Consider the following 26,480-nt stretch of genomic DNA (forward strand, 5'->3'; position numbering starts at 1 on the left):
CACATATGTATTTTTTGTGGCAAGACCTTTCATCTGATACCAATAACTATTGACCTTGGAAATTCCCATACTTATGAAAAAAACATTAACCTTGGCCATAACTTTTGAACGATAAGGGCTAGGGCTTTCATACTTCACATATGTAATCTTTGTGGCAAGACTTTTCATTGGCTTTAATACTTTTTAAAAACGTTTACCGCATTAATTCCTTGTGCAACAAAACCTTTGGCAAGAACTTTCATTGGTACCCTTTGACCTTAAATTTGACCTACCTTTCAAAAAATTTAAATCTTGGCCATAACTTGAGAATGGTGCTATGGCTTTCACATTTCACAGATGTATTCCTTGTAAAAATACCTCTCTTTGGGACCTCTTACCGGTGGAGTCTGACCCACTTTAACCCCAAAATTAATTAACTTTAACCTCGGCCATAACTTTTAAACATGGTGCTATGGCTTTCATATTTTACACCTGCATTTATTGTGACAGTGCCTTTCAACAGGTTTATTTTTCACCTAGACCTTCAATTTTGACCCACTTTTTGGAAAATCTTTCACCTTGGCCATAACTTTTGAACAGTAATCAATAGGCTTCCATATTTCACAAGTAATAAGTTGCTGCCATATTTTTTGTGACACAGACATCCCTTTTTCAATTTGCTTCTGGTGCCTGAACCACGGAGTTTGACTTGCATTTGAGAAACTTTTACTCTCACTAGTTTAAAACAAGATGTGCTGCCATACCAGCATCAACAAAATTAAGAACAAAACTTTTTAGCATATAGGTAAAACATCTTGTATTTTTGAAAGAACTTGATTATTAGCACTAAATATGACAATCTCTTTTCAAAAGTTATGGTTAAGGTTATAAAAAAAGCTATTTTTAGAATAAGTCACAATTAAGATCACAGTCATTCACCTTGGTGTCATTTGAAAGAATATACAACATTAACTGGCCAAAATCAACAATTTCCCAAGATAACCTTATTTTTTGCAAGTACATGTAATTTATAACCTAGTGGTAAAGTCCTTCCATATCTGTTTTTCTCAACAGGTGACCAAACTTGCCAGCATAAGTTTTTAAACTACCAACACTTCGACTTTTATACTATTTAAGCAAGAGGTCCAAACTATGGAGATCCAAAACAAGTGAATGATATCCACTGAATGTTGTGTTAATGAATCTTGGGCTATTACTTGTGCTGTCTCTATTCAAAGTCTGTAAAATAAATCAACACCAACTCAAGAAATTGTTTTATTGAATAACAATTTGTCATACATTTTCCGTGATCAGCAATATTTGTGCAGAAACTTTAAAATGAAACTAAATACTACAACACTCAAAAAAATAACTATTGGCACCAAAAATAAACAGCAAAACATATACCCATAGACGGATAACACAAACTTAATGGATGTGTCACAACTAGGTAAAAAAAAATACACAATTGCAAATATAAGCATATCAAAAATTGGGCAAATATAATTCACATTTGATATTCAATGCTCCTCAACAGAAATGACCAACTAAAAAGAAACCCCTACTTTATTTGATCCCCCCCCCTTTTTTTCAATCTGCTGCCTTGTCCTCCCTCCTTTCCTTCGCCCTCAGGTTCTTCCTTACTTTCTGTCTCGGTATCTGATGGTTCGTCTGAGCTTTCTCCCTCGCTGTCAATATTGGCGATCACTCTGTCACTGCACTGCTCCAAGTTTTCTTTGGCTCCTTTCGAATCGGACTGTTCTTCATCTTTAACCAAACCCTTCCCATCCTCCTTACTACCGATAACTTCAGAATCACTTTGTGTGGAATCAGTCTTTTTTAATTCTTCATCCACAACCTTCCCCGAGTCTTCCACTTCAGATACCTTTTCTCCTTCGTTCTCTTTCTTAAAAACTTCCTCTCCCTGACCATCCTTGTCACTGCCCTTACTGTCTGCGTCAGTTTGTTCAGTCTCTTCACCCTCTTCATTCTTTATCTGACCACTATCTTCACTGTCTATTTGACTAGAATCTTCACCATCTCTTTTGACAACATCAGTATCTTCACTTTCATTCAGACCTACATCTTCACTCTCTGTCTTCCCATCATCTTTACTCTCTTTCTTTCCATCATCCTCACTCTCTTTCTTCCCATCATCTTCACTCTCTTTCTGACCAACACCTTCCCTGTTTCCTGTAGCACCATCATCTACAACTTTTAATTTATCCTCCATCTCCTGACAAACATCCTCTTCACCAATCTCCTTGTTCTCTGCCATATCTTCCTCTACATCAGCCTTGTCCACACTCTCCAAACAAACATCTTCTTCCTTAATGCCCTCACTCTCTACCACCTCTCCTGCTAGATCATCCTTGTCCTTGTTTGTCTTTTCTACAGATGGTTCCCCCTTGATTCCTCCCTCAATGGCATCAGATGGCTGTTCCTCACTCACCTCCTCAGTCCTTGGCTCCTCAGAGTTGTTGTTGAGGTTGTCATCCTTCTTCTCATCTCCGGTCACCTCCTCATCTTCCACCTGCTCCTCCTCCTTGACGGACTCTTCTTGGTTCTCCACTTCAGATGGATCCTTTGGCTCTTTGGACTTTGTTGGACTTGCCAATTTGGATTCCTTTTCCATTTCAGATACATCATTCTGTGGTTCCTTTGTTGGAGTTGGTTTTTCCTCTTCTTCATCAACAGCATCATAAAATTCATCCTCCTCTTTTATCTCTTGGTCTAAAACAATAAATGAAAAACTTTTTTAAATATCCTTTTCATATGCCTAGCTTGTTCTTAACATAATCTTGACAAGAAAGTCACTGTTTCAGAAAAAGACTGTACCTTCCATCTTATCTTTCTCTGCTTCCCTCTCTGAAAGAAAACAAAAATAATGAAACAAATTCAATTTACTTCTCTGTTAACATCTTTCTTGAAACAGGCAATCATTTTCCTTGAAACAAATAATCAACAATTCAAGTTTGGTTACTGTAAGACTATAAGTAATTTGGAAATAAACCTGCTTCATTTTAATACATGTAGGTCAGATCCAGAATCAGATCTGAAGCAAAACTTTTAATGCCCCATTCCTAGATTTATCATCCATGCTTTGGTCCAGGGATGGCTTACAATTAAATGCAAGTGGAAATGAGCTTGCTATAACACATATGAAAACCAATGATAGTGACAGCTGACTTGAAAGAGCATGTGGTGATTTTAATGATCTTTTTACTGAAATGTTAACCTTTTTTGAGATTGATGAAATGGAAGCTGTCAGAAGCTCCTGTGGTTTCCAGACTAGAATCATGGCACATGCAAATAGAGGCATCTGTTGTTTCTAGGGTTGAGTCCAAATTTAGGGACTTATCTAAGAGTAACAAATCAATGACAAAATTAAAATTTCCTTGAACTTTACAAATTTTGTATTCATTTGATGAAAAAAAAATAAATTGTAATTTGAGCAAAGTTTGTTTCCCCAGTATCTACCTTCTCCACCATCTTCACTGCCAAAAGAATTCTGTTTCTCCAGGGCCAGCTCATTAAATGAAGTTTCTGTGAAAACAGAAAATTTTAGCATGATAAAAGAATGACTAATTTTTTGCTGTACAACAAAAATATACACAGATTACAAGAATGCAGGTAAGAAATGCAAGGCAAGAAACCTTGAACCCTCATCTAAATTAAGAAATGGTCTAGATCTAATAAATTTTTGCACATACACAAAATTCTTTGACAGCACTATCTATTTAATACATTCTAAGTATCTAAAATATTCATCAGCAACAAATCTTACAAGTCTACCTCATAGTAACATACCTAGATCACCAGAGCTCTCCAACATTTGTTCAAACAGTGTGGTGTCTGTCTCCGCCCTGGCAAAACCTAGATCCACTATTAGACGGTTCAGCTCCTGTCCCTCGTAGTCCAGAGTCACCTTGTACACCCCGAACTTCGTCTTATGACGCACATACATTATAGAGACATCCTGGACATGATCTGTACAAACATTGAATATGGCTGGTTCAATTCATCATATCTAACAAGTCTCGAGTTGATATTTAAATGCTAGAGAAACTGTGAATGATATACTTTGATGCAAGTTAAACAACAGTTTAAATTTACATCTAGATTTCTATGTTGATAATGATAGAAATTGTGGATGATTTACTTTGATGCAAGTTTAACAACAATCAGTTGCTAATCATTGCATGAAAAAGAGAAAACACACATAAGTCTCACTTGAGAAGAAGATTCTGGTTTCTTTGCTCCAGCTTCCAGTGGGAGAGAATATGTCAGTCAGGGCACACACAGAGACCTGAGCCGGGATCTGGATGAGGCTGTCAGGTATACTGTACACACAGTCCAGCTTAATGGTCAGCTTTTCACCAAAGTCCACCAATAAAACCTATAATACACTTCTTTTTTTAATACGTTATTAACACAGAACTTCTCTATCAATTACATGTACAGTCAAACCTGTATTAAGAGACCTGCAAACATCGCAGTGTTCAAAATATACAATGCTGAAAATATCACATGTGTGTGATGAATGTATTTTTTTAGCTATGTTTATTTCCACTTTTTAATGGGTATTGCTCAACTCTAAAATGATTTTACAATTGTCCTGTTAAGAAATAAAAATTTCTTGATGCACACATGAGTTATTTGAATATGGGAAAATATTGTGAACATCTGAAAATATTAATATGTTTTCATACAGTATAAAAAAGCTGCAAAGTTTTTCCCCCTTATAATAGGTTTTTTTTCATGATAGCCTTTAAACAACTTCATATGTTTTGCATATTACTAAGAATAAAAATTGTATCATTATTATTTTTTTCTGTACTTGGTATCAAACTTAATTATATTTATGACTGAAATATTTATTTAACCTAATTATTTTTTTTTCATTACTGAACTACCGTGTCTAATTGCCTGTTTGTGATCACTTCAATTATCACAAGGTGTGGGTACTAGCTAGCGTGTGTTTACCTACCCATTGGTGTCACAATACACTTAAATAAACATCTATGATTAAGTTACGTCTTAATTAAAGTTAAACCGGCAGGTTTTATCAACTGAATATTCATTTGGCCCATATTGCATGAAATGATATCGGGATCGACCTCGAACGTTTATTTTCAAAATGGCGCTCGATCACTGGACAGAAAAACGTGATGTTTATGTTTTAGATTTTAATGTTTATTCAATAAATATCAAAGCGTAAGTAAAAATATTCATTTATAAATGTTGTTTTATTCGTAAAACTCGCATTATATAATTATTAAATAAATAAAAGCGTGCCTGTAGTTGTTTTGAACCAAAAACGAAGCATGTTCGACCGAAATCGAAAGTAGAAATCAGAAATTCTGTAGTCGTTAAATTCAGGTAAAATTGCTTGAAATTACTAAAAATGGTCAGGAAAATCACGGTCGTTGGTCGCGTAAGACAGGTGGTCGTTTAATACAGGTAGAATATATAGGGAAAAGCATTGGGGGGAATTTTTACGGTCACATGTGACAGTGAGTCGCTTAATACAGTGGGTCGCTATGGCAGTTTTGACTGTATGTGCAAAATGAAGTTAAAATATTTACCAATGATCGATATTGTGATTCAAACATTTTGTAATCATTGGTAACTGACTTTTAACTTTCAACAGAATGCAAGAATAGATAGTTTACAATAGCAATATCAATCCTTCAGAAATTTATCATTTCCAACAATGTAAAGAATATACACACATCGGTTAATATCATACAACTAACCTGTACTTGCTGATTCGGGAAAACTTTCAAGCATTTGGCTCTTTGGTATTGTTTTTCTGTTGGATTGAGAACAAGACAAGCTACACCTTCCTTGACGTCAGACAACTTCTGTAGGTTTCCTTCTACACATTTGTTAATTTCCTCCTCAATTTTTGACAATTCGTTACAGTCATTGAGTTGGACGTAAAACTGCAGAGGATTATCTGCAGCAGTCACCGTGACGTCGTACTCCATATCCAATGATAACAGAGTCCAGGAGTATGGACTGAACAAAGATACGAGATCAACAGCCTCCTCATCGTCTGCGGCGAGGTCAGGCTGGGCATATCCTCCCTCTATCAGGCAGCTTGTGATGGACGTCTCGTCGTCTGACAATTCCACGAGGTGCGGCCCAACCTCTGACTTCTCTGTGACATACATGATCAGTTCTTTGTCCTCCGTCAGCTCGTCAAACCTTCCACAGGAGCTGGAATCCCACGACGGACTGACGATGCCAGCAAGACGACAGTGAATAGCCTGAGCAGACATTTCACAAAAATCATCCAAAAGCTGGAAAATATTGCACTTCTTGACAGTCTCCTGGTTTCCAAAGTCCACAAAAAACACTTCGACATTCTCCTCGTTCACCTCTTGGACTACCGCCCTGTAATACTGCCCGTCCACTGGGAAAAACACACAGCACGAGGTCCCTGGTTTGACGTCTGTAAGCTCTCCACCTATCCCTTTGTTACACTCCTCCTCCCCATTCTGTGCACCGTCCTCTGATACAGATTCGAGTTTATTTTTAGATGTTGGGTCACCTTTACGGACGGCAGAGTATTTTATCAGCATTTTGTCCATTAGTTCATCCAAACTAGGCACATTGTCTACCAGTTGACACCAGAAATTTTCAGGGTTTTCAATGTTAGTTAGAGCAACTATATATTCAGTGTCTGCTTCCACAGCTACTGGGGTAAACCTACAAAATAATGCTGATTTATAGTAAAAATTTCTCTTATATGCACATATTTTCCCCCTGGTTTCCCAAAACAACAAGGGACTTTTCACAGAAAACCTTATGTTTAAAATTTCATCCCATCCCCAGCCTACAACCAAATTTGGGAATAAGATTTTTTTTTTTGACATTCACCAAAATTTCCCTGCTTGCTACATGAAAAAGAATTGAATACATTTGAGCAATTTTGAGATAACTTATTTTCAAGGACCTTGTTATTTTCACAAGGGTTATTCAGCAATGATCAGAACTACTTGTGCAAGTATACATTTGAACAGTGTTGAGACAGTCTACCCCCATATAGAATATCCTGTTCTACATGTATAGGTAGCGAGTACACCTGAAAAGTTCCATTATAACTAACCTGCCATACAGAATGCCCTGTTCTTCCTTCACTGCTGAGTGCTCCTCAGATAGCTTAAGTGAGGGGGTAGCTACATCACTGGAGTCAGAAAAAACCCGCTTGACCTTCTTGCTGATGGTGACGGGTGTGGTCGCCTGGATCCCGTATCCCTCCTCTATCAGACGCTCGCTGATCGACAGACCCATGTGAAGAAGCTGTACAATACAGCTGTTGTCATCTCCAAGGCTAATTATGTCTGCCAGTAAAGTCCTGACAAAATAACATGATTACAAGCATTATTTCATAAATGAATCTTCACTCTTGAGTTTTACATGTGTTCCTAAGAACAGCTTAACAAACAAGAGGCCCATGGGCCTTACAGGTCACCTGAGCATTATGCAAAAGCTTTCCAGTGACTGAATTTGATTCATGTTTTAAGCCAGATTCTATAGCATTCACAATTTTGAAAGAGGAACCATTGATCATTATAACAATACATTTAGCAGTTGCTTAGTTTGGTTACTTAATACGACCCTTAGGCCTAAATCCACACATTGCACAATTTTTAAAAAGGCATCCTTGCTTTTCAAAAATATTTGATTAATACCAAGGAGCAGATTTCAAACAATTCATTCATTTTCACTATATAAGTACACCCCCCCCCCCGTCTATGGTACCCCTGACCCAGGGGCCTTGAAATTCACAATTCTGGAAGATTAGGACCCTTGCTCATCATAACTATATAGGTATGTTCACCTGCGTAATACCTAGGAGCAGAAAGGAAAATTTTCAAAGAATTCATGTATTTTCACTATAATATCAATAGAGCCCCGCCCAAACACCAGAAACCCGACCCTGGGGCCATAAAATTCACAATTTTGCCTTCATCATTACTATATACTTAGTTAGTATATTTAATACCTAGGAGCAGAGAAAAAAAAATCAAAGAATCCATGTATATTCACTATATAATCAATAGAGCCCCGCCCTAACACCAGAACCCCTGACCCTGGGGCCATAAAATTCACAAATTTTGTAGAGGCACTCTTGCTCATCATAACTATGCACTTACTTAGTTTATTTAATTAATACCTAGGAGCAGAGAAGAAGATTTTCAAAGAATTCATGTATTTTCTATATAATCTATAGAGCCCCGCCCTAACACCAGAACCCCTGACTCTGGGGCCATAAAATTCACAATTTCGGTAAGCACCCTTGCTCATAATAACTATGCACTTAGTTTATTTATTTAATACCTAAGAACAGAGAAGAAGATTTTCAAAGAATTCATGTATTTTCACTATATAATCTATAGAGCCCCGCCCTAACACCAGAACCCCTAACCCTGGGGCCATAAAATTCACAATTTTTGTAGAGGCACTCTTGCTCATCATAACTATGCACTTACTTAGTTTTTTTAATACCTAGGAACAGAGAAGAAGATTTTCAAAGAATTCATGTATTTTCACTATATAATCTATAGAGCCCCACCCTAACACCAGAACCCCTGACCCTGGGGCCATAAAATTCACAATTTTTGTAGAAGCACTCTTGCTCATCATAACTCTGCACTTACTTAGTTTATTTAATACCTAAGAACAGAGAAAAGATTTTCAAAGAATTCATGTATTTTCACTATATAATCTATAGAGCCCCACCCTAACACCAGAACCCCTGACCCTGGGGCCATAAAATTCACAATTTTGGTAGAGGCACCATTGCTCATAATAACTATGCACTTAGTTTATTTATTTAATACCTAGGAACAGAGAAGAAGATTTTCAAAGAATTCATGTATTTTCACTATATAATCTATAGAGCCCCATCCTAACACCAGAACCCCTGACCCTGGGGCCATAAAATTCACAATTTTGGTAGAGGCACCCTTGCTCATAATAACTATGCACTTAGTTTATTTATTTAATACCTAGGAACAGAGAAGAAGATTTTCAAAGAATTCATGTATTTTCACTATATAATCTATAGAGCCCCACCCTAACACCAGAACCCCTGGGGCCATAAAATTCACAATTTTTGTAGAGGCACTCTTGCTCATCATAACTATGCACTTACTTAGTTTATTTAATACCTAGGAACAGAGAAGAAGATTTTCAAAGAATTCATGTATTTTCACTATATAATCTATAGAGCCCCACCCTAACACCAGAACCCCTGACACTGGGGCCATTAAATTCCCAATTTTGGTAGAGGCACTCTTGCTCATTATAACTATGCACTTAGTTGGTTTATTTAATACCCAGGAGCAGAGAAGAAGATTTTCAAAGAAATAATGCATTTTTACTATATACTTATTTAGCCCCGCCCTAGCACTAGAACCCTTGACCCCAGGGCCATGAATTTCACAATTTTGGTAGAGGACTCAATGCTGATTACAATCATGCTAACAGTTTGACTGCTTGATGTCCAGGAGTAAAGAAGAAGATTTTCAAAGATTGCACTAATTTTAGTGGTTTTGGGCCCATTAGGCCCCAGGGGGGCAGGGATCATGAAATTCACAATTTTTGTCCCCCTTAACCCATAGATGCTTTGTGCCAAATTTGGTTGAAATTGGTTCACTGGTTGCAGAGAAGAAGCTGAAAATGTTCAAATGTTAACGGACGACGCACGACGCACAGACGCACGACGACGGACGAAAACAGACAGCAATAGGTCACCTGAGTTTACTCAGGTGACCTAACAAAATGAAAGTTCCTCACTTTGATTTACCAAAAGAAGTTTTATGTTAATTCTTTATAAGAATGCATTTAATTTTTTTTTTAAAGATACTTAGGTATTTTAAAATTTCTACTTATATGACTAAGATTTAGATTTATTTTACGATCTTTATATCAACTTTTATGGAAATAGAATTTTAATTTTTTTAAAGCATAGAAACATAACAAATGTTCAGATATAGCTTAACATTTAATAAACAGATTTTATCATGTAAGAATGACTAACTTGTCCTGAGTAAGTTCTGTGAAGAGAGTTGTGGCATCCTTGCTCCATGGCCCGTCCTTGGACCTTACCCCAGCCAGTGAGCACTCCACACCCTGGATAGGGAGGTCACAGAATCGCTTCAGGAGACGGCGAAGATCAGTAATGGCACACACCTCTATATTACCGTGGTCCAGAAATATCACCTCCACTTTATCCACGTCCACCTGTTTTTTGATAACGGCTCGATACCAGGAGGAATCCTCAGAAAACTTAGCAGCACATGGCGTGTTGATGTCCACTTTCTTTATCTTGTAGGATGACTCTGGGGTGTTGCTGTAGAACTCGTACATCTGGTCCAGGAGGTCACTGAGGGGGGTGGAGTCGCCGATGTGGAGGTAGAAACAGCTGGGGGAGTAAACACAGCTGACCGTGACCTCCACTCTGTCCTCGGTCTGGACGGCTGCAGCCTTCAGCTCGCTCACACTCGAGATCGTCTCCTCCTCCTCAGCTGATACAACAAAGTTCTCAAGTATATAAACACCTTAATAACTTCTAACAAACATTTTTTTTTTTTTGGAAGATTGTATTAAATAAAGGATTAAGGAAAAAGAATTAATAAAGGGAGGAAAGTATTCTTTAGTCAAAATGAATGTTGAGAATATTGGGAATTTATATTTTATGTAGAGAAAATTTTCCATATCACTTACTTGTTCCATTACATGTGACGTTCAGGTCATTTTCGTCAAAACCCGTTTCATCCAGGGTTATATGGGACTCATCCATCAACACCGACTGGGAAGCTACAAGATCAAACACTTGCATGTATACAAGACAAATAAAAATTTACATAGCTTCTACTATTTGTTAATTTACACAGTTTCGTCTTATGTATGTGTTCTGACATGTATTAAACAAGTAACATTATTTGAACATTATCCAAAACAGTTCTCATTAAGCCCATAAAAACTTCTTAAAAAGACACAACATGTATATTACACCATGTACTTTGACATTCAGATAAATGGTATAAGTGATCAATAATTACCAGTGTCTTGTCTTTCTTCCATCTCCGAGAGATCTGAAACAATTCCTTGACCATTCACCTCCAGTTCACCGCCACCTGTAAAAGACCAATGACAGCTTGTACTGAATTTCTTCTTTGTAAAGTAAACATCACTTTAAAAGACAAGCTATTAAAATATTATGAAAATCTGACCTAGTTCTTAGACTTACCTAACTGTATAATCTCTTTATTAACACTACGATCCCCCACCAGCATCAATGTGACTTCGTGCTTGTTGTCCACCTGTTTGTCAAATGTCACAGTAACCTCAGCATCCAGTGTCAGCTTTGAGAACAGTTCCTGTTGTTCTGTGGACATGGTGGTACACCCAGTCAGACAGCATCGGTACGCCAGAGCAGGGCTGGTAATTCTCAGAGTACGCAAGTTATCTGTAGTGACTGTATCACTATTGCCAAAGTCTATAAATAGAACATCCACCATGTCACCTTTCATGTCCGTTACAATAGCTCGGTACCATGAATTGTCTGTAGTAAACTTGGCACAGCAGTATTCATTAACTGCTACCTCTGTCAAAGGTTTGGCTTTCTCACAGTGATTCTGAATGTTTTCAATAATTTCTCCTAGCTTATCCTCTTGACTTGCTAGCTGTAGAAAGAACTGATCCTTGTCAATGTGGCTGACATAAGCTGTGGTTGCCTCTGTGGGAATGATTTGCTCCTCTATGCTCGTCACTCTCACTGGCTCCGGTTCCTCGGGAGTACAGGTGCTTTCCTCGTACTTCACCAGGCCGGCTTCCTCCAGTGACTTCCCTATGTCTCTACCCTCCACTTCCAGCTTCACCTCGGATCCTGTCACAAAAGTACAGGTCAGATCTTTGTCTACAATCAGGGACTCCAGCTGGGTCGTGACCTCTGAACTCCAGTCTCCATCCAATGAGGAAACTCCACACAAAGAACATGCATAGGCAAATGGTGGTAATGTTGCCAATTCTGATGGAAGGTTTTTCAGTGAACTTGTTTCCACTTCTTCACTATTGCCGTAGTCAATAAACCTTACTTTGGCTTTTCCTGCATTAATCTCCTCTATTACACCTCTGTACCATGCCTTGTCTTCAGAGTATATTGTTCCACATATCTGTCCTGGCTTTGGATTGGCTAATAGAGAACAAGCACCTGATGACTCTTGTAGTTTTGCTGTCATGGCCTCCAGTGGTTCCTCACACCCTTCTTTCTGAAGGTAGATCATGGAGGGTGATTTTATATAGGTGGCAAAACATTTAATTTGAGTTCCAGCTGGTTCTGTGTAATTGATATGTTTGTACATTGGAGCCTCCTCTGCTTCACTCGCTGGAGCTTCAGTCCTGGGTTCTGACACTGGTTTTCCATCATCAAAGAAGAGGTCTACTGTCAAGAACGTGGGTGACTGTCCTACAACCTTCAGGGTCATCTCTTTATCTGCTACTTGGTCTCCAAAGTCATCTCCAACACCGTCTGGATTTGACAATTTGCTGTGTATGGCTTGTGGTTCAAGTTTGAGAAGTTCTGTTGGAATATTGCAAATATTCTCTAGAGAAATGGATTCTGAATTCCCATAATCTACAAACAAGACATCTGCTGTGTTTTCAGAGACACCAGTGACCAGGGATCGATACCAAGCCTCGTCTACGCTGTACTTTGCCATGCACGCCATGCCCCCCAACACACTGTCCACTGGATTCAAAGTTTCCACCCGTTCCTCTATCTCTCCGAGCAGTGTGTCTAACTGATCTGAATTCTGTGCTAACTGACAGTAGAAGCTGGTGGGGGAGTTGGTGTGGGAGACGAACACCTGGTGGGAACTGTCAACAGGTAGGGGGGTCTGAGGAGGGAACTCTGATTTCACCAGTAATGTAGAGGATTCTGAAGTCTCCTTCCTCACAACTGCTGCTCTGATCAACTCCTCTGCCACATCCACTTCACCTGCAGAAAGGGAAACCTTCCAAGTTCCATCAGAATTCTTCTCCATGAAACAAACACTGACAGCATCAGGGACCAAACTCTGCATGATATCCTTGGTGTCATCTGACCATCCAGTTTGTAGAGGTTTCACACCCGAGAGGCTGCATCTTAGAGCCTGGGCTGGGACTTCTTGGAATTTCTGTTCTACCTGACGTAGTGCGTCTTTAGTAACAACATCTGTGTTCCCATAATCCACAAACCTGACTGTAATATTTGATCCCTGGATGTTTTCTACATAAGCTCTGTACCACGCCTCATCTTCAGAGAACTTAGCGACTACGGGATCTCCCAGATTAACATTCTCCACTTCACTGCCTCCAGATTCATAATGCTCCTGTATCTCTGCCACCAGTTCTTCCAACTTATCTGCTTTTTCCTCTGGTTGGATCCAGAAGTTGTGAGGGTTGTCAATCCAAGACACAAAGGCTGCGACTTTCTCTCCTTCTTGTTGAGGTAGACCTGGATAAGGATTTTCTACTGACTTGCTGACAATGGGAGAAGACGAAACTTTACATAGTCCAGCATCAGCTAAACTCTGTGCTACATCTTTATCATTCTCTGATAGCTTTAACATGTACAATCCACCAGAAAAAGTGACAACATTTGCCTCTAGTTCTTTATCCATGACCAATTCTTCAAACTTTTCTATTGCCTCTGTTGGCCAGTCTTCCTGGGCCACTCCACTGAGGGAACATTTGACTCCTTGTATCTCTAGGCTCATGTAGTTTGCATTTGCTGCCTTCACTTCAGATTTATCTACAGTTTCTGTATTCCCATAATCCACAAAATGTACCTTCACTTTGTCATCCTCAACTTCTGAGATCTCCCCTCTGTACCATCTGTTGTCTTCAGAAAATTTGGCAACACAGGGTTTTCCCACTTCATACTCATGTACACATCTCTCTTTGGGAAATAAGCCATTATACTCTTCATTCATTTTCTCCATCATTTCCTCTAACTCTTCGGACTTGCTGACCATCTGGCTCCAGAATTCAGTGGGAGATTTGACGTACACTACATATACTTTGACAGCTTTGTCTGAAGGGAGTCTTGCAAGTTTGTACAAGTCAGCATCCTCATGCCCCCACTGATTCCCATCTCTCTTGGGTGTGGCACTCCATCCTGGGGACTTAACCGTGGCAGCTGGTGTGGTTGTGGCACTGTCTCCCCAGTCATCTTCTGCACCACCATCTCCACCTCCAGCACTACCACCAAAACCACCACCACCTGTGTTACCACCAAAACCACCTCCTCCTCTACTGGCTCCAAAGCCACCTCCTTGCTTTCCTCCAAATCCACCACTGGGCTTTCCTCCTTGAAATCCACCTCCAGACCTGGATCCAAAACCTGACGAGGAACCTCTGGGCTTGGAATCTGAAGAGTCTCCCCAATCATCATCAGCTGCTGGCTTTGAGGAACCACCACCAAATCCTCCTGAGAAACCTCCTGAAGGACGCTCAGACCTTCCACCGAATCCACCACCCGAGCCTTTGTTTCCAAATCCACTGGAACCACCACGGTCTCCAAAACCACTGGAACCTCCTCCAAAACCACCACCACTACGGCCTCCAAATCCTCTGTCACCTATTTAATTAACAAAAATTGAAGGTATTCAAAGTTTAATCTGTATTTCTTTTAGTTTAAGAGAACTTCCAACTCAATAGGTGTGCATATTTTTGCCTTACACATATTCTTCATGATAATTTTCTTTTTTCTGTTTTTTAAAAATATATTGCATAATTTGATTTTTTTTCTTTTCGCATACTTTCTAAGCAAGCTGCACTTTAAATACTTACTTCTTTGGTTTGTTGATGTACAGTCTCTGGCAAAATGCCCCTCCTCTCCACACTTGTGACAACCCCTTCCTCCACCTTGACCACCCTTGGGGCAATCTCTGGCAAAGTGGCCCTCTTCTCCACATTTGTGACAAGCTCTTCCACCCCCTCCTCCAGAACCACCCTTGGGACAATCTCGAGCAAAGTGCCCCTCCTCCCCACACTTATGACAGCCCCTACCTCCACCACCTGATCCACCTTGAGGACAATCTCGGGCAAAATGACCCTCCTCTCCACATTTTCTACAGCCTGCAATAGTCATTTCTCTTTTCAATTTTTTTTTTTATGTAGAAAAAATTATTTCAATTTACATGTATTTTGCCAAGATAAATATAAATTTCACTGATACAAAAACTTAACAAGATGCATGTACATATGATCTCCACCTTACATCTTCCCAGATCTTAGACCAATAACATTCAACAGAATTAAAGATATACCCACCACTTCCACCTCGGTCACCACCCTCTCGTCTAAAACCACCCCCGCCACCTCCAAATCCTCTGGATCCACCATCATTTCCTCCAAATCCTCTAGATCCACCCTCACTTCCTCCAAATCCTCTAGATCCACCAAATCCTCCCCCAGAGGAGCCACCAGATCCACCAAACCCTGCTCTGCCTCCACCTCCAAAGCTGTGGGAGGATGAACTAGCTGAGGGGGTCTCATCCCAGCCTCCATCCCCTGAGGTGGTGCCACCAGGTGGAGACTTGCTGCTGAATCCTCCAGAACTGAATCCTGGGCCTCTACTACCACCGTCAAAGCCAGGGCGGCTACCTCTGTCTCCACCACCAAATCCTGGTCGTGAATCATTAGATCTTCCACCTGAGGGTCTGTCTCCAAATCGTCCCCTGTTCAAAGTGTGTATAGCAGTTTTTTATTAACTTCTGAAGTACTACTCAGCAGTATACCAGTATTTTCAGGCATTCCATTAATAAATAATAGACAATCTAATTCTGAGAATACCAAGTTAAGAAATATTACTACATACAAACATCATTCACACATATATACACATACCACAATATACTTAATACTGACCTTTGTTGAAAGTTGTTGGCTGTAGGAGCGAGTGAATTGGTACTGGTGCCATATTTGTTGTTGATGTTGGTGCCGTCAGGAGTTTCCAGGACACACAGCAGGATGTCCTCTCCCATTTTCTTGGACTTGAATGTGGCCTTGAATGTTTGGTCCAGAACCAAGTCCTCAAACTGAGCCACTTTTTCAGGCAGCCAAAATCCATCTGGTGAGGCAACTCCTTTAAAATGTCATTAAGTTTAACATTTTTCAGCATAACAATTAACAACAAATACACGTCTTGACTTAGATTCAAAACTTTTTAAATGTCATATTTGTTAGACCAAATTGTCATATTTGTTGGTAATTCACTGTAATATTGATGAACTAATGACTTAAGTTTTAGTTCACAGCAATGTACTTTCATGAGACACAAGGTAACTGTGAATTTTAATATGAATGCTGTGACCCACCTTCCAGTCCACAGAGTACTGCCTGGGGAGGTAGTGTCATCAGTTCATCGCTGATCTGTTTCAGATTCTCCTTGGGTGAACACTCCGTGTTACCATAGTCTATATACTTAACCTCTGCCATCCCATTGTTCAACATGCCTGTTTGAAACATTTAAGACATTGCAAGTATTCATTGATTAGAAGTATTTTAAATTAAAATCTTCTGACTTTTCCCATTTAAACTTCATTTATTGGTGTTTTACCGTAAAATCGTGTGTATTGAGCACAATGTTGTAAAGGACGCACCCCCAAAGTTCGGGTGAAATTCCTGAAAAAAACGCAGGTCCTATGCAAAAAGCCCATCCCAAAAATGCATGAATTGGATGTGACTTTACTTTTCTAGAACAGTAACTTAAAATAAAATATGAAAAAATTACTCCCCCCTCCAGGTGTTCATCATTTGAACAAACTAGAATCTACACTACCTGAGGAAAATTCCATATAATTATTACTAATCATAGCTTTTAAAGATTTTAAAAGGTTTCCCTATATATCCCTATGTAAAACTTGGGTCGGCCATTTTGGCCCCACCCTAGCCACGGGGGTCAGATGAACAAAAAATCTACACTTGATTCCACATTTTCTTTTTGGATATTCAGAAGGATTTTTAAAGATATTTCATATATATTCCTATGTAAAACTTGGGTTGGCCATTTTGGCCCCACCCTAGCCCCGGGGGTCATGATATGAACAAACTTGAATCTACACTACCAAGATTCCACATGAGTTTCATCTTTCCTGGCCCAGTGGTTCTGGAGAAGAAGATTTTTAAAATTTTTCCTATATATTCCTATGAAAACTTGGGTCATACCAAAGCGGGTCATAGTGTAAACAAACTTGAATCTACACTAGTGATTGGTTCCACATGAGTTTATCTTTTTTTTAATGAAGAAGATTTTTAAAGATTTTTCCTATATATTCCTATGTAAAATTTATAGGCGGGGGTAGTGTTTTGAACAAATAATACCTGAGGATGTCCACATGAGTTTCATCTTTCCTGGCCCATGGAGAAGAAGATTTTTAAAGTTATATATTCATATGCAAAACTTGGGTCAGCCATGTCCTGCCCCAGGGGTCATGCTTTGAACAAACTTGAATCTACTTTACCTGAGGATGATTCCACATGAGATTCATCTTTCCTGTCCTAGTGGTTCTTGAGAAGAAGATTTTTAAAAATTTTTCCTATATATTCCTATGTAAAAACGATTTGTACATCGGGGGTCAATTGAACAAACTTGAATCTTAAATTAAAATTCCTGGCCCAGTGGTTCTGGAGAAAAAGATTTTTAAAGATTTTTCCTATATATTCATATGTAAAACTTGGGTTGGCCATTTTGGCCCCCCCTTGCCCCGGGGGTCATGATTTGAACAAAGAATCTACACTACTGAGGATGCTTCCACAAGTTTCATCTTTCCTGGCCCATGGTTCTGGAGAAGAAGATGTTTAAAAACATTAATTTTTAACAAAAAATTTGAAAAGTGAAAAATAATTTGATACTTTGTGCCAATTATGTTTCTCGAGAAGAAGATGAAAATGTGAAAAGTTTGACAACAACAACAACAACAACGACGACGACAACAACAAATGACAAACATCAAGCTACTAATACAATGTAATTCCAAAGTAGCACAGTTTTTTTTGCGTATTTTAGTGTTGTGAACATTTAAAATTTAATCTTTATAATAATTATCTAACCATAGATAAAAATACTTGATTATTTTCTTTTTAATTAATTCTAATCATGCTTACTGGTAGGCTATAATGCATACCAAGCGCGGGTCAGTATGTACGTAAACAAAACCACATGAAAACTGGGTCATACCAAAGCGAATTAGTGTCAACAATTTGGCATATAGTTATTGGTATCCATTGATAATTTTTTTGAATGTAATTGACTATTTTTACAAATACGTTTCCTATGTGCTTCCGTCTGAAATATAGGCTAGTGTTTTAATAATGCAGGTGTTGAGGTGATAATTGTTATATAAACAATAGTCATGTCCTACGTGACAACAAAGACTGAAGTGAAATATAGCAATGACGCAACAATAGAATACCTAACGATTTGTACCTCTAATTACATATCTTAAATTTTAAAAAAAATTAAAATAAGTTAAAGAATTAAGAATAATTCAGAATATATCACAAAGATTACAGTGTTGACTCATTTATAGGTATTAATTAAATATATATATGTCTTAAGCGACATGCAGTTCGTTGATGATATAAGTGACAGTAGTTCAAAATGGCGGAATACGCAATGGAAATAAAACAAACAAAGATGGTTTTTCATCAGAATTATCTTTCTGAAACAATTTTATTTCTTTCAACACTTAGGGTATATGTATATTTCTACAACAAATAGGGCTTACGTATAAAACTCTCTGATTAGATTAACTTCGACGTAATTGGTTACAAAGAGTAATCAATTTAAATGGATCAGGAAAATTGTCGTCGGTACTGAGAAAGTGACCTGAAAAAAAGGGGGTTGAATTTTGTTCCTATGTATTGAGCACACCCCTACTTTTAAACGATTTTTTGACGAAAAAAGTGCGGCCAATACACGCGATTTTATGGTACTTTATTTGAAAGTAAAGGGTTAAAGATTAAGGATATCCAATCCTCAGCCAGGAAGGGTAACTCCAAAAATTAATATTTAATTTGAAATGCATCAAAATGAAGCTTGAAATGAATTTTTTTCATGCAGCAATTTTCATTTTATTCATCTTTATAAGATTCAAGGTTTTTGGAAGTCTTAGAAAAGGTCTTACAAAAGTTGACATTTGTACCCTATAAAAGGAAAAAAAATGGTACAATTTTAGAGAACATACATGCCAACTTTTCCGATTTAGTTTCGGGAAACCGATTTTGCACAAAACTTCACAGAAAAATTAAATTTCCCGATTTGAAAAAAAAAAAAATCACCTTAAAATTTCAGATTTTAAAAGTTTCCCTACCGCTGAATTTTGACAATTGGGATAACAATGTCAGACTTGTATATTCAATGCACATAGATAAGTTTCATTGTTTATTTAACCAGATGTTAATTATAATTAGCCACAGGAAATTTTCACGCAGTTGTCCAGGTACGAGTAGCTTATAGCTTGGGGGCAATTAGTTTCTGAGTTTTAAGGGGTATGCAAGGTGAAACACATAGATTAACGTGATAACTGTTAGTCATTTTATTAACCCTTATCCTGATGGACATGGTGATGGCTTATATAACCGCTGCTGCCAAACCAGGTCGTTTGCGGGGGGTTTCCTCATATGAAAAAATTTTAGCACTGTAATAAGATGTATGAATCAAAGTAACAAAAATACCAATGAAAATATATTATAAAAATACTGAACCAATCAGTGATGGTAGGTGTGAAATTTATAGGTATCAAAACAAAGAGAGTTTCTAAAATGGCTAACAGAAATCTGCGTGGCTTTAATTTAGATGAAGTATTAGACAGAATTTTATATGACGGTTTCAGATGAAGAATCTATTAATGAGGAGAATATTGATGCTGAGGTTTAACATACACACTGAGTATATATTATTTATAGCTTTATTTATTAATAAACAAATCTTCTTTGAGTTGTCTTTATGGTATGGCTATTATAAAATATATTTATAAATATTATAGAAAGATAGGGATATTTATGCTGTGCAAGTTTTCTGCAGATTGCATTAGTGTAATTAGAAAAATAAAGATAATACAGGCAGATAACAAAGTTTTCTGCATTCCCTTTGACTGTTTGTTTATATTTGCGGCAGCAGCTGTGCTGATCAAAATTATAGGGTAGGGTTAAAAACATAAATTAAAGACAATAAAATACTTTAAACCATAAAAAATAAAAGATTTTTTTGAAAACGAAAGTAGAAAACTACAAAGCATAGCTGATTTTTTCTACCTATAATGAAAAATAAAGTTGCCATTTAAAATATTATGAAAAAATTAAGATGAAACAATCAAGTGTATTTCAATTAGAATTTCATGTTTCCCTATTCTCCCAAAAGTAATGTGCATGACTTAAGGAAATACCCACATGGCACCATCAAGCCTGACAAATTTCATGACTGTAAAAAAAAAACAATTTTCTTTTAGATATGTGGTATAAATTTCTTAAATTTAATAATAAGAATCTAATATATATATAAAAAATCTCAAAAATGTTTCCAGAAACAGGACTTTACAGTGTATCAAAACCTCATATTTTTTAGCCTTTGAAAAAATGATTTAAAAGTTGTAAAATTTTCAATTTTTCACTAAATTATGTGTTCTGGTAGAAAAAAAATGTTGTTTACATATGTAACTAAATACCCCCTTCTTAAGTGAAAGAGGCACCTATTTTAGGCAGAAATATTTCAATTTTGGAAAGAAAAATATATATTTGGTGTTAAGCGACATGCAGTTTATTGATAAGTAATATCAATATATAAGTAAAAAAAAATCATTTCATAATCATTCATTTAATTTCACGACAAAATGTGGAAATAAAGCAAAAAAGATGCGCGCTAAATCCCCCATGGGAATTTTCAAAAGTTGGCATGTATGAGAGAAATAAGATTTCTTGAATCAACACTAAGGTATATGCTATTATGATATGAAATAAGAAGTGATTTATGGTGTCTTGCAATGATAGCAAAAGCCTTTTATCTGTTTATTATGGAATACATGACAAATTGGTTACAAATAGTATAAAAATGATGACAATTTCTCTAAATGCCTGGATACATATCGTTCTTTAACCTAAATTTTATTTGTTGATCAATTGCAATACGAAAATGCATTGTGATATTCCAATTGAAAAAAAGGGGGTTGACAATTTTTCCTGTATAATATGAGCAATTTTAATCTTTTTAAATGAAATTTTTTGGATAAATTTACATAAACTTGTGGATTCAGAGAAACTTTTATGAGATTTTTTTATTAACTGCTTATTTTATAAAGGGTTCAAGATTAATTGTAACAGAATAAGGGATGAGGTTTGTGAAAAAAAATCTCTATGGACCTAATGATTACTTATTAAATTTGATTTTTAAATAGCATGTATATCAAATACAAATGTTGAATTTGGCTTTCAGCTGGTTCTTAAGCAAAACACAGATTTATATTTAAGCAATATCTCCACACTAACCTGTAATCTGGGCTCTGTACCAGTCTTGATCAGCGCTATATTTAGCCACACAGTGCTGTCCGAGCGATACATTGGTCAGCTGTTCATCGTACTCCCCCAGGGCAGAGTAGTGTTTGTCCAGACTCTCCATTAGGGCGTCGAGCTGGACGGCGGTCTTACTGAGCTGACAGTGGAAGTGGTCGGGATCTACCACATGTGTCACCATAACCTCCTCCTGGTCACCTATAGCCACCATCCCCTTCCTCTCACCACTGCTTCTTTACATTAACAATTAATAAAACATTTACATCCAAACAGTAACATACATTTCAGATCATCAAAATATATATCTGAATGCAATTTTATGTTTACTTTCGAAAATAAAATATCAATAAAGTAATTTTTTAATCTTAAAAATTAGACTGTTTTTAAGATAGAGCATTAACCATATTCTTTTGTAACCCACTGAGATAAATATTTTTCAAGAGGGGAGAAAAGCAATCTGAAACTTTACAAACTGCCACTGCAAGAGTAATTCTTAAATATACAGGCATGTGTTTTCATCTTGCAAGCATGGTTCAACTTACCCACTCTGCATGGCCGCTTGAGGGAGGCGTGGGATCTTGTGCTGGTTCCCAAACAGTTTACTGGTGATAGATCTATTGTTTGAATGGCTCGTTAGTTCAATCTGGAACGTTGGAAATACTCCTTCTGTAGAAATAAAAAAAAACTCTAATCAACTGAAATTAAAATTATTTCACAAAATATAATCACAAAAAACATTTTTAACTTTTATTTTGCAAATATAGCTTATTTTGAAAGATTCAAGAAATACTGTATGAAGGAAAATAACGGAGTTACTTGCCTGTCCTGGACGCAAGTTTGACTTCCACTACTTTATCAACCAAAAGAGTCTGTAAATCTGACAAACTGACACTTGTTGGGGGTTTCTGGAATTGGCACATGATACAGAGTTGTGGGGTGTCAGCAACACTAGGATGAATCTGATACAACGAAGTCGTGGGGACAGTGCAGGAATCGCCGAAATCAATAAACATGATCTCTGCGGTACTCCCTGTGACCGAGGTAACAAGAGCTCTATACCAGGATCCATCCGTGTACTTTGCACAGCAGAATGTTCCCACCTGACAGTCAGCTACGACATCCTGTCCCATTTCGTAAACCTTCACTAAAGTCTCCTGGAGAGAGGAAAACTTCTCAACTGGAACTTTGGTGAGCTGTCCGTAGAACTGTTTCATGGAGTACATCGCAGTGACACAGACCAGCTCAGTGCTGCCAACAAGGACGTCCGGCTCTGGTATCCTTACTCTCGCGACCGGCTGCCTGGCAGACTCTTTATAGGACGACACAGATCTCCCTTGCTTTTTAACTCCTAACAACTCCTCATTCAAATAACGATCAATGTCTTTGTCTCTTGTATCATACAGGTCTAACTGGTACACTCCTCCTCTACTTGAGGTTACCTTTGATACTAAAGGTGCGTCATTTTCAAATCCTTTCAGAATTTCTATTTCTCCTTCTGACCAGTAGTCTGGTGTCATCTTTGTTAGGTCTACGGTGCATTGTACACACTGGGCTGGGATAGATGTCAATTTTTCTGAAATTTCTCTGAGGTCTTGTACACCTAGAGTTTCTGTAAACCCAAAGTCTACTGATGTGACTGTAACAGAAGATCCTGCAGATTCCACAAAACTCCTGTACACTGCACCATCACTCATTTTGGCTAGGCACGATTGTTTGGGAGAGGGTCTTGAAAGCGGCCTGTTTGATATGAATTCCTCGTGAGCTAGATCCATCAGTTCACTGACTGTATCAGAACTTCCAAGAAGCTGAACAAAGAATCGTCCAGGGTGCTCCACAAAGCAAATACATATGTCGTAACTCTGACTACCCACAAGTGATGTTACAGGGTATTCATGCTGTGACTCTAATGTCTGAGAACTGTTCGAGTTTCCACGACTTTCCATCCTTTCGATCTCATCTATTTCTATTGTGTACTCATCATTACTTTTCCTCAGAAATGTAACGTTTACCACTCCTTCAGAAGCTGACAGTTCTTGCAGCTTGTCCTCAAGTTTACTCGGATTCACTCTGGTAGTTTTATAACAGCACCTAATACCTTGAATTGGAAAATTCATGAATTTGGCTGGAAGAGAAAATAATTCATCATGTGACTTGGATTCTGAATTTCCATAATCTACAAACTGCACAAGACATTTGTCTGAGGTACTTGTTAATATCTGTGACCTATATGGCACCTCGTCCTCACTATAGTAAGCCAGACAAAATTCTCCCATTTGTGGACTTCCAAGTCTTTCAGCATTACTTGAACAGTATTCTGCAATTTGACTCATTAAATCGTTTAATTCATTTTCGGTCTCTTGAAGTTGAACCCAAAATTTATTTGCACTTTCTATGTACGAAATATAGCACTGATAACAAGAGTTTGTATTGACATTTTGTAATGTCATGGAGCTGGCTGAGGATGGGCCATTGGCAGATGGACTGTGCAGGCTTACAGAATATCCCTGTGGAGATTTCTGAACAACTTCTACGATGTATTCTTCATTCAGCAGTCTCTCTTTCACTGCCTCCTCTTCCTCTGGTGTCCATTGACCTCTTGCTGGAGAGATGTCAACAAACACACACTTTGTCGCCAGTGGTTCTACATGCTTCAGCAAGCTAGGAAGTTTTCTAATATTGTCTGCACTAACAGTTTCTGTGTTGCCATAATCAACAAAAAATATGGACAGGTTGTTGGCGCCTTTTCCGACAATCTTGCCTCTGTACCAATTATCATCCTCATGAAACAACGCTAAAACAATTTCATCATTCCCCAACCTACCATCTAACACTGCACAATTTTTTACACTACTCTGAATATTTTCTGCAAGTTCTTCCACAACATTTTCCTCACATAACTGACAGTATCCGTAACACACACCTGCGCCGAACTCCACGTGGGTGACAGTTCCCAAAATTCTTGAACCTGGCACTATTGTGGACATTTTGCCCTTATGATGAAATTTTACAAAAATGAATTTAATTTCTATTCTCTCAATTTGTTATTATAAATCCAACCCTATCAACATTAGCACGGTAACTCCTCATGTTCGTTTGTCATATTTTGTCGAGCTCCTGCCATGATGGTTCATCGGTCACGTGATCAAATATGCCGCGAAATAACAAACGTCTTTTATTACATCGGAGACTGAGGTTTCGATCCGCCCGTTTTCATATAAATGATATCGGTCCTGTTACACTATGTTTGAATAATGAGGACCATAAAATTTATATAATGACGTTAAATTTGGCGAAAATTCATCACAACATGAGATGAAAGATAAGAGAAGTTTTATTACTAAATTAAGTGCCCAAACTGATATATATACATCTGTACAAATGAAAAGATGATTTACAGACACACCTTTCTAAACATATACAAGTATTAAATAGAGTATAAAAGTATTTGTGAATAGGCAGTAGAAATATATATATATTTTTATATATAAGGAACACTGTCAAGGACCTATAGTTATTATAAATGAAAATAAATCTCTTAAATCTACTTCAACAAACAAACCAACCAACCAACCAACAACAACAAAAATTCCTGTTGTTTTTTTTTTAAATTTTTCCCGTAAAATCTGTAGAAAATTCGCTATTTTGTTAAATGTGTTTTATTATGAAAACGTATAATCAAAATATTTTCCGTTTACTGTAATATATATTGCAATTTTAAAACCGCGGATGCAAATTCAATGAAAATATAAGGTAATACAGGGAATTCTAAACCTAAAATTCCGAAAAAAAAAAAAATAATAATGATAATAAAAATAAAAGGGAAGTAAACTACCCCCCCTTCATGTTCATTGAAAGGATCATTCCGCCATTTCGATCCCCATATTTTTGTTGCAATAAAATCATATCAGGGTAATGCGGAAATTTGATTATGCAAAGAGTTGGTCCCCCTCAAGAAAAAGGATTTTCAAGTTGGACAACAAAGTTTTTCTTTGTCACAGTCAACAGCTGGTCAAAGTTTCAGGCCGTAAGTTAAAAAAAAATCGGTGTGTCCCACTTTCAAAAGTGATACTATGTGCCTGAGCAAATGCTTCTGTAATATTCTCTGTGCGTTTTTTTTTTTCTGGATACTCAATACTCCACCTTCGGGCCTGCAATACTATAAATAGATTTCTTGAATATATTTACCCCCCCCCCCTTCAGGGCTGAATCCGACGCTTATGAACCACTTATCTTTACTAAGTTAGAACAACGAACAACTCAGATTAAAAAAATTAATAAACAATCAAATCTTCTATGCTGTTTTTCTTAAAATATGTGTTTCTTAAAGAATTAACTGAGTGATCTTGAAAAATTGTGATTTAACACTAATTTCTGTTTTCCTTATCTTTGTCGCCATTTTTTTTATTAAGAATAATTAATTTTTTAAAAATAAAATTCAAATAAATTCATGTGCAAGTATTCGACCTTTAGAATAAATATGTATAACAGTGTTTAATGACGTTTATAAAAATAAAACTGCACTGTCTAGTTATATAACTTGTGTAAATTTCGTGAGTCCGTAGCATTATGGTCACCCGTCTCCTAAGCATGCTAACAAACAGTACACATACCTATGTCCGCAAGGTTAGCCTTGGTCTATACACATGCGATGGAGTTGTCAAACGGATAACAGAGAAGTTACGATGGCAGACTGAAATAATTAGATCACATGAATACAAATTCTGATTCATAAAAATTAAAGATTGTCAGTTTAGAAATCCCTGGCCAGTTCGGGTTTTGTTACACATTTTGCAGGTCTCCCGATGTGTAGTTTGTCTACACACTCTTTGTCTTAAAAGTCATTTGATATACTACACACACAAATGATTATTTGTTTCTCAGAAATATTTGAAAAGTGGAACAATAACATGATTTTATCAGTTGTTGAT

General features: G+C 37.4%; 1 protein-coding gene across 1 annotated transcript; it reads right to left on the reverse strand.

The window, feature by feature from the left end:
• Positions 1 to 1,241: 1,241 nt before the first annotated feature.
• Positions 1,242 to 24,686, reverse strand: LOC134252772 (tudor domain-containing 6-like). The gene is made up of 19 exons (XM_062735286.1): positions 22,373 to 24,686; positions 22,095 to 22,218; positions 21,529 to 21,785; positions 16,362 to 16,499; positions 15,913 to 16,129; positions 15,316 to 15,722; positions 14,833 to 15,120; positions 11,249 to 14,620; positions 11,061 to 11,135; positions 10,723 to 10,815; positions 10,037 to 10,523; positions 7,097 to 7,345; positions 5,739 to 6,696; positions 4,213 to 4,378; positions 3,790 to 3,969; positions 3,460 to 3,525; positions 3,218 to 3,340; positions 2,818 to 2,847; positions 1,242 to 2,712 (listed from the first exon to the last, which is right to left on the reverse strand). The coding sequence occupies exons 1-19, from the start codon at positions 24,534 to 24,536 to the stop codon at positions 1,541 to 1,543; spliced, it is 10,566 nt and encodes a 3,521-aa protein (XP_062591270.1). The 5' UTR covers positions 24,537 to 24,686; the 3' UTR covers positions 1,242 to 1,540.
• Between the last annotated feature and the right edge of the window lie 1,794 nt (positions 24,687 to 26,480).

The sequence above is a fragment of the Saccostrea cucullata genome, unplaced genomic scaffold (genome assembly GCF_032062105.1).
Source record: "Saccostrea cucullata isolate Sc308-1 unplaced genomic scaffold, CSIRO_AGI_Scuc_v1 ctg101, whole genome shotgun sequence".
Taxonomy (NCBI): domain Eukaryota; kingdom Metazoa; phylum Mollusca; class Bivalvia; order Ostreida; family Ostreidae; genus Saccostrea; species Saccostrea cuccullata.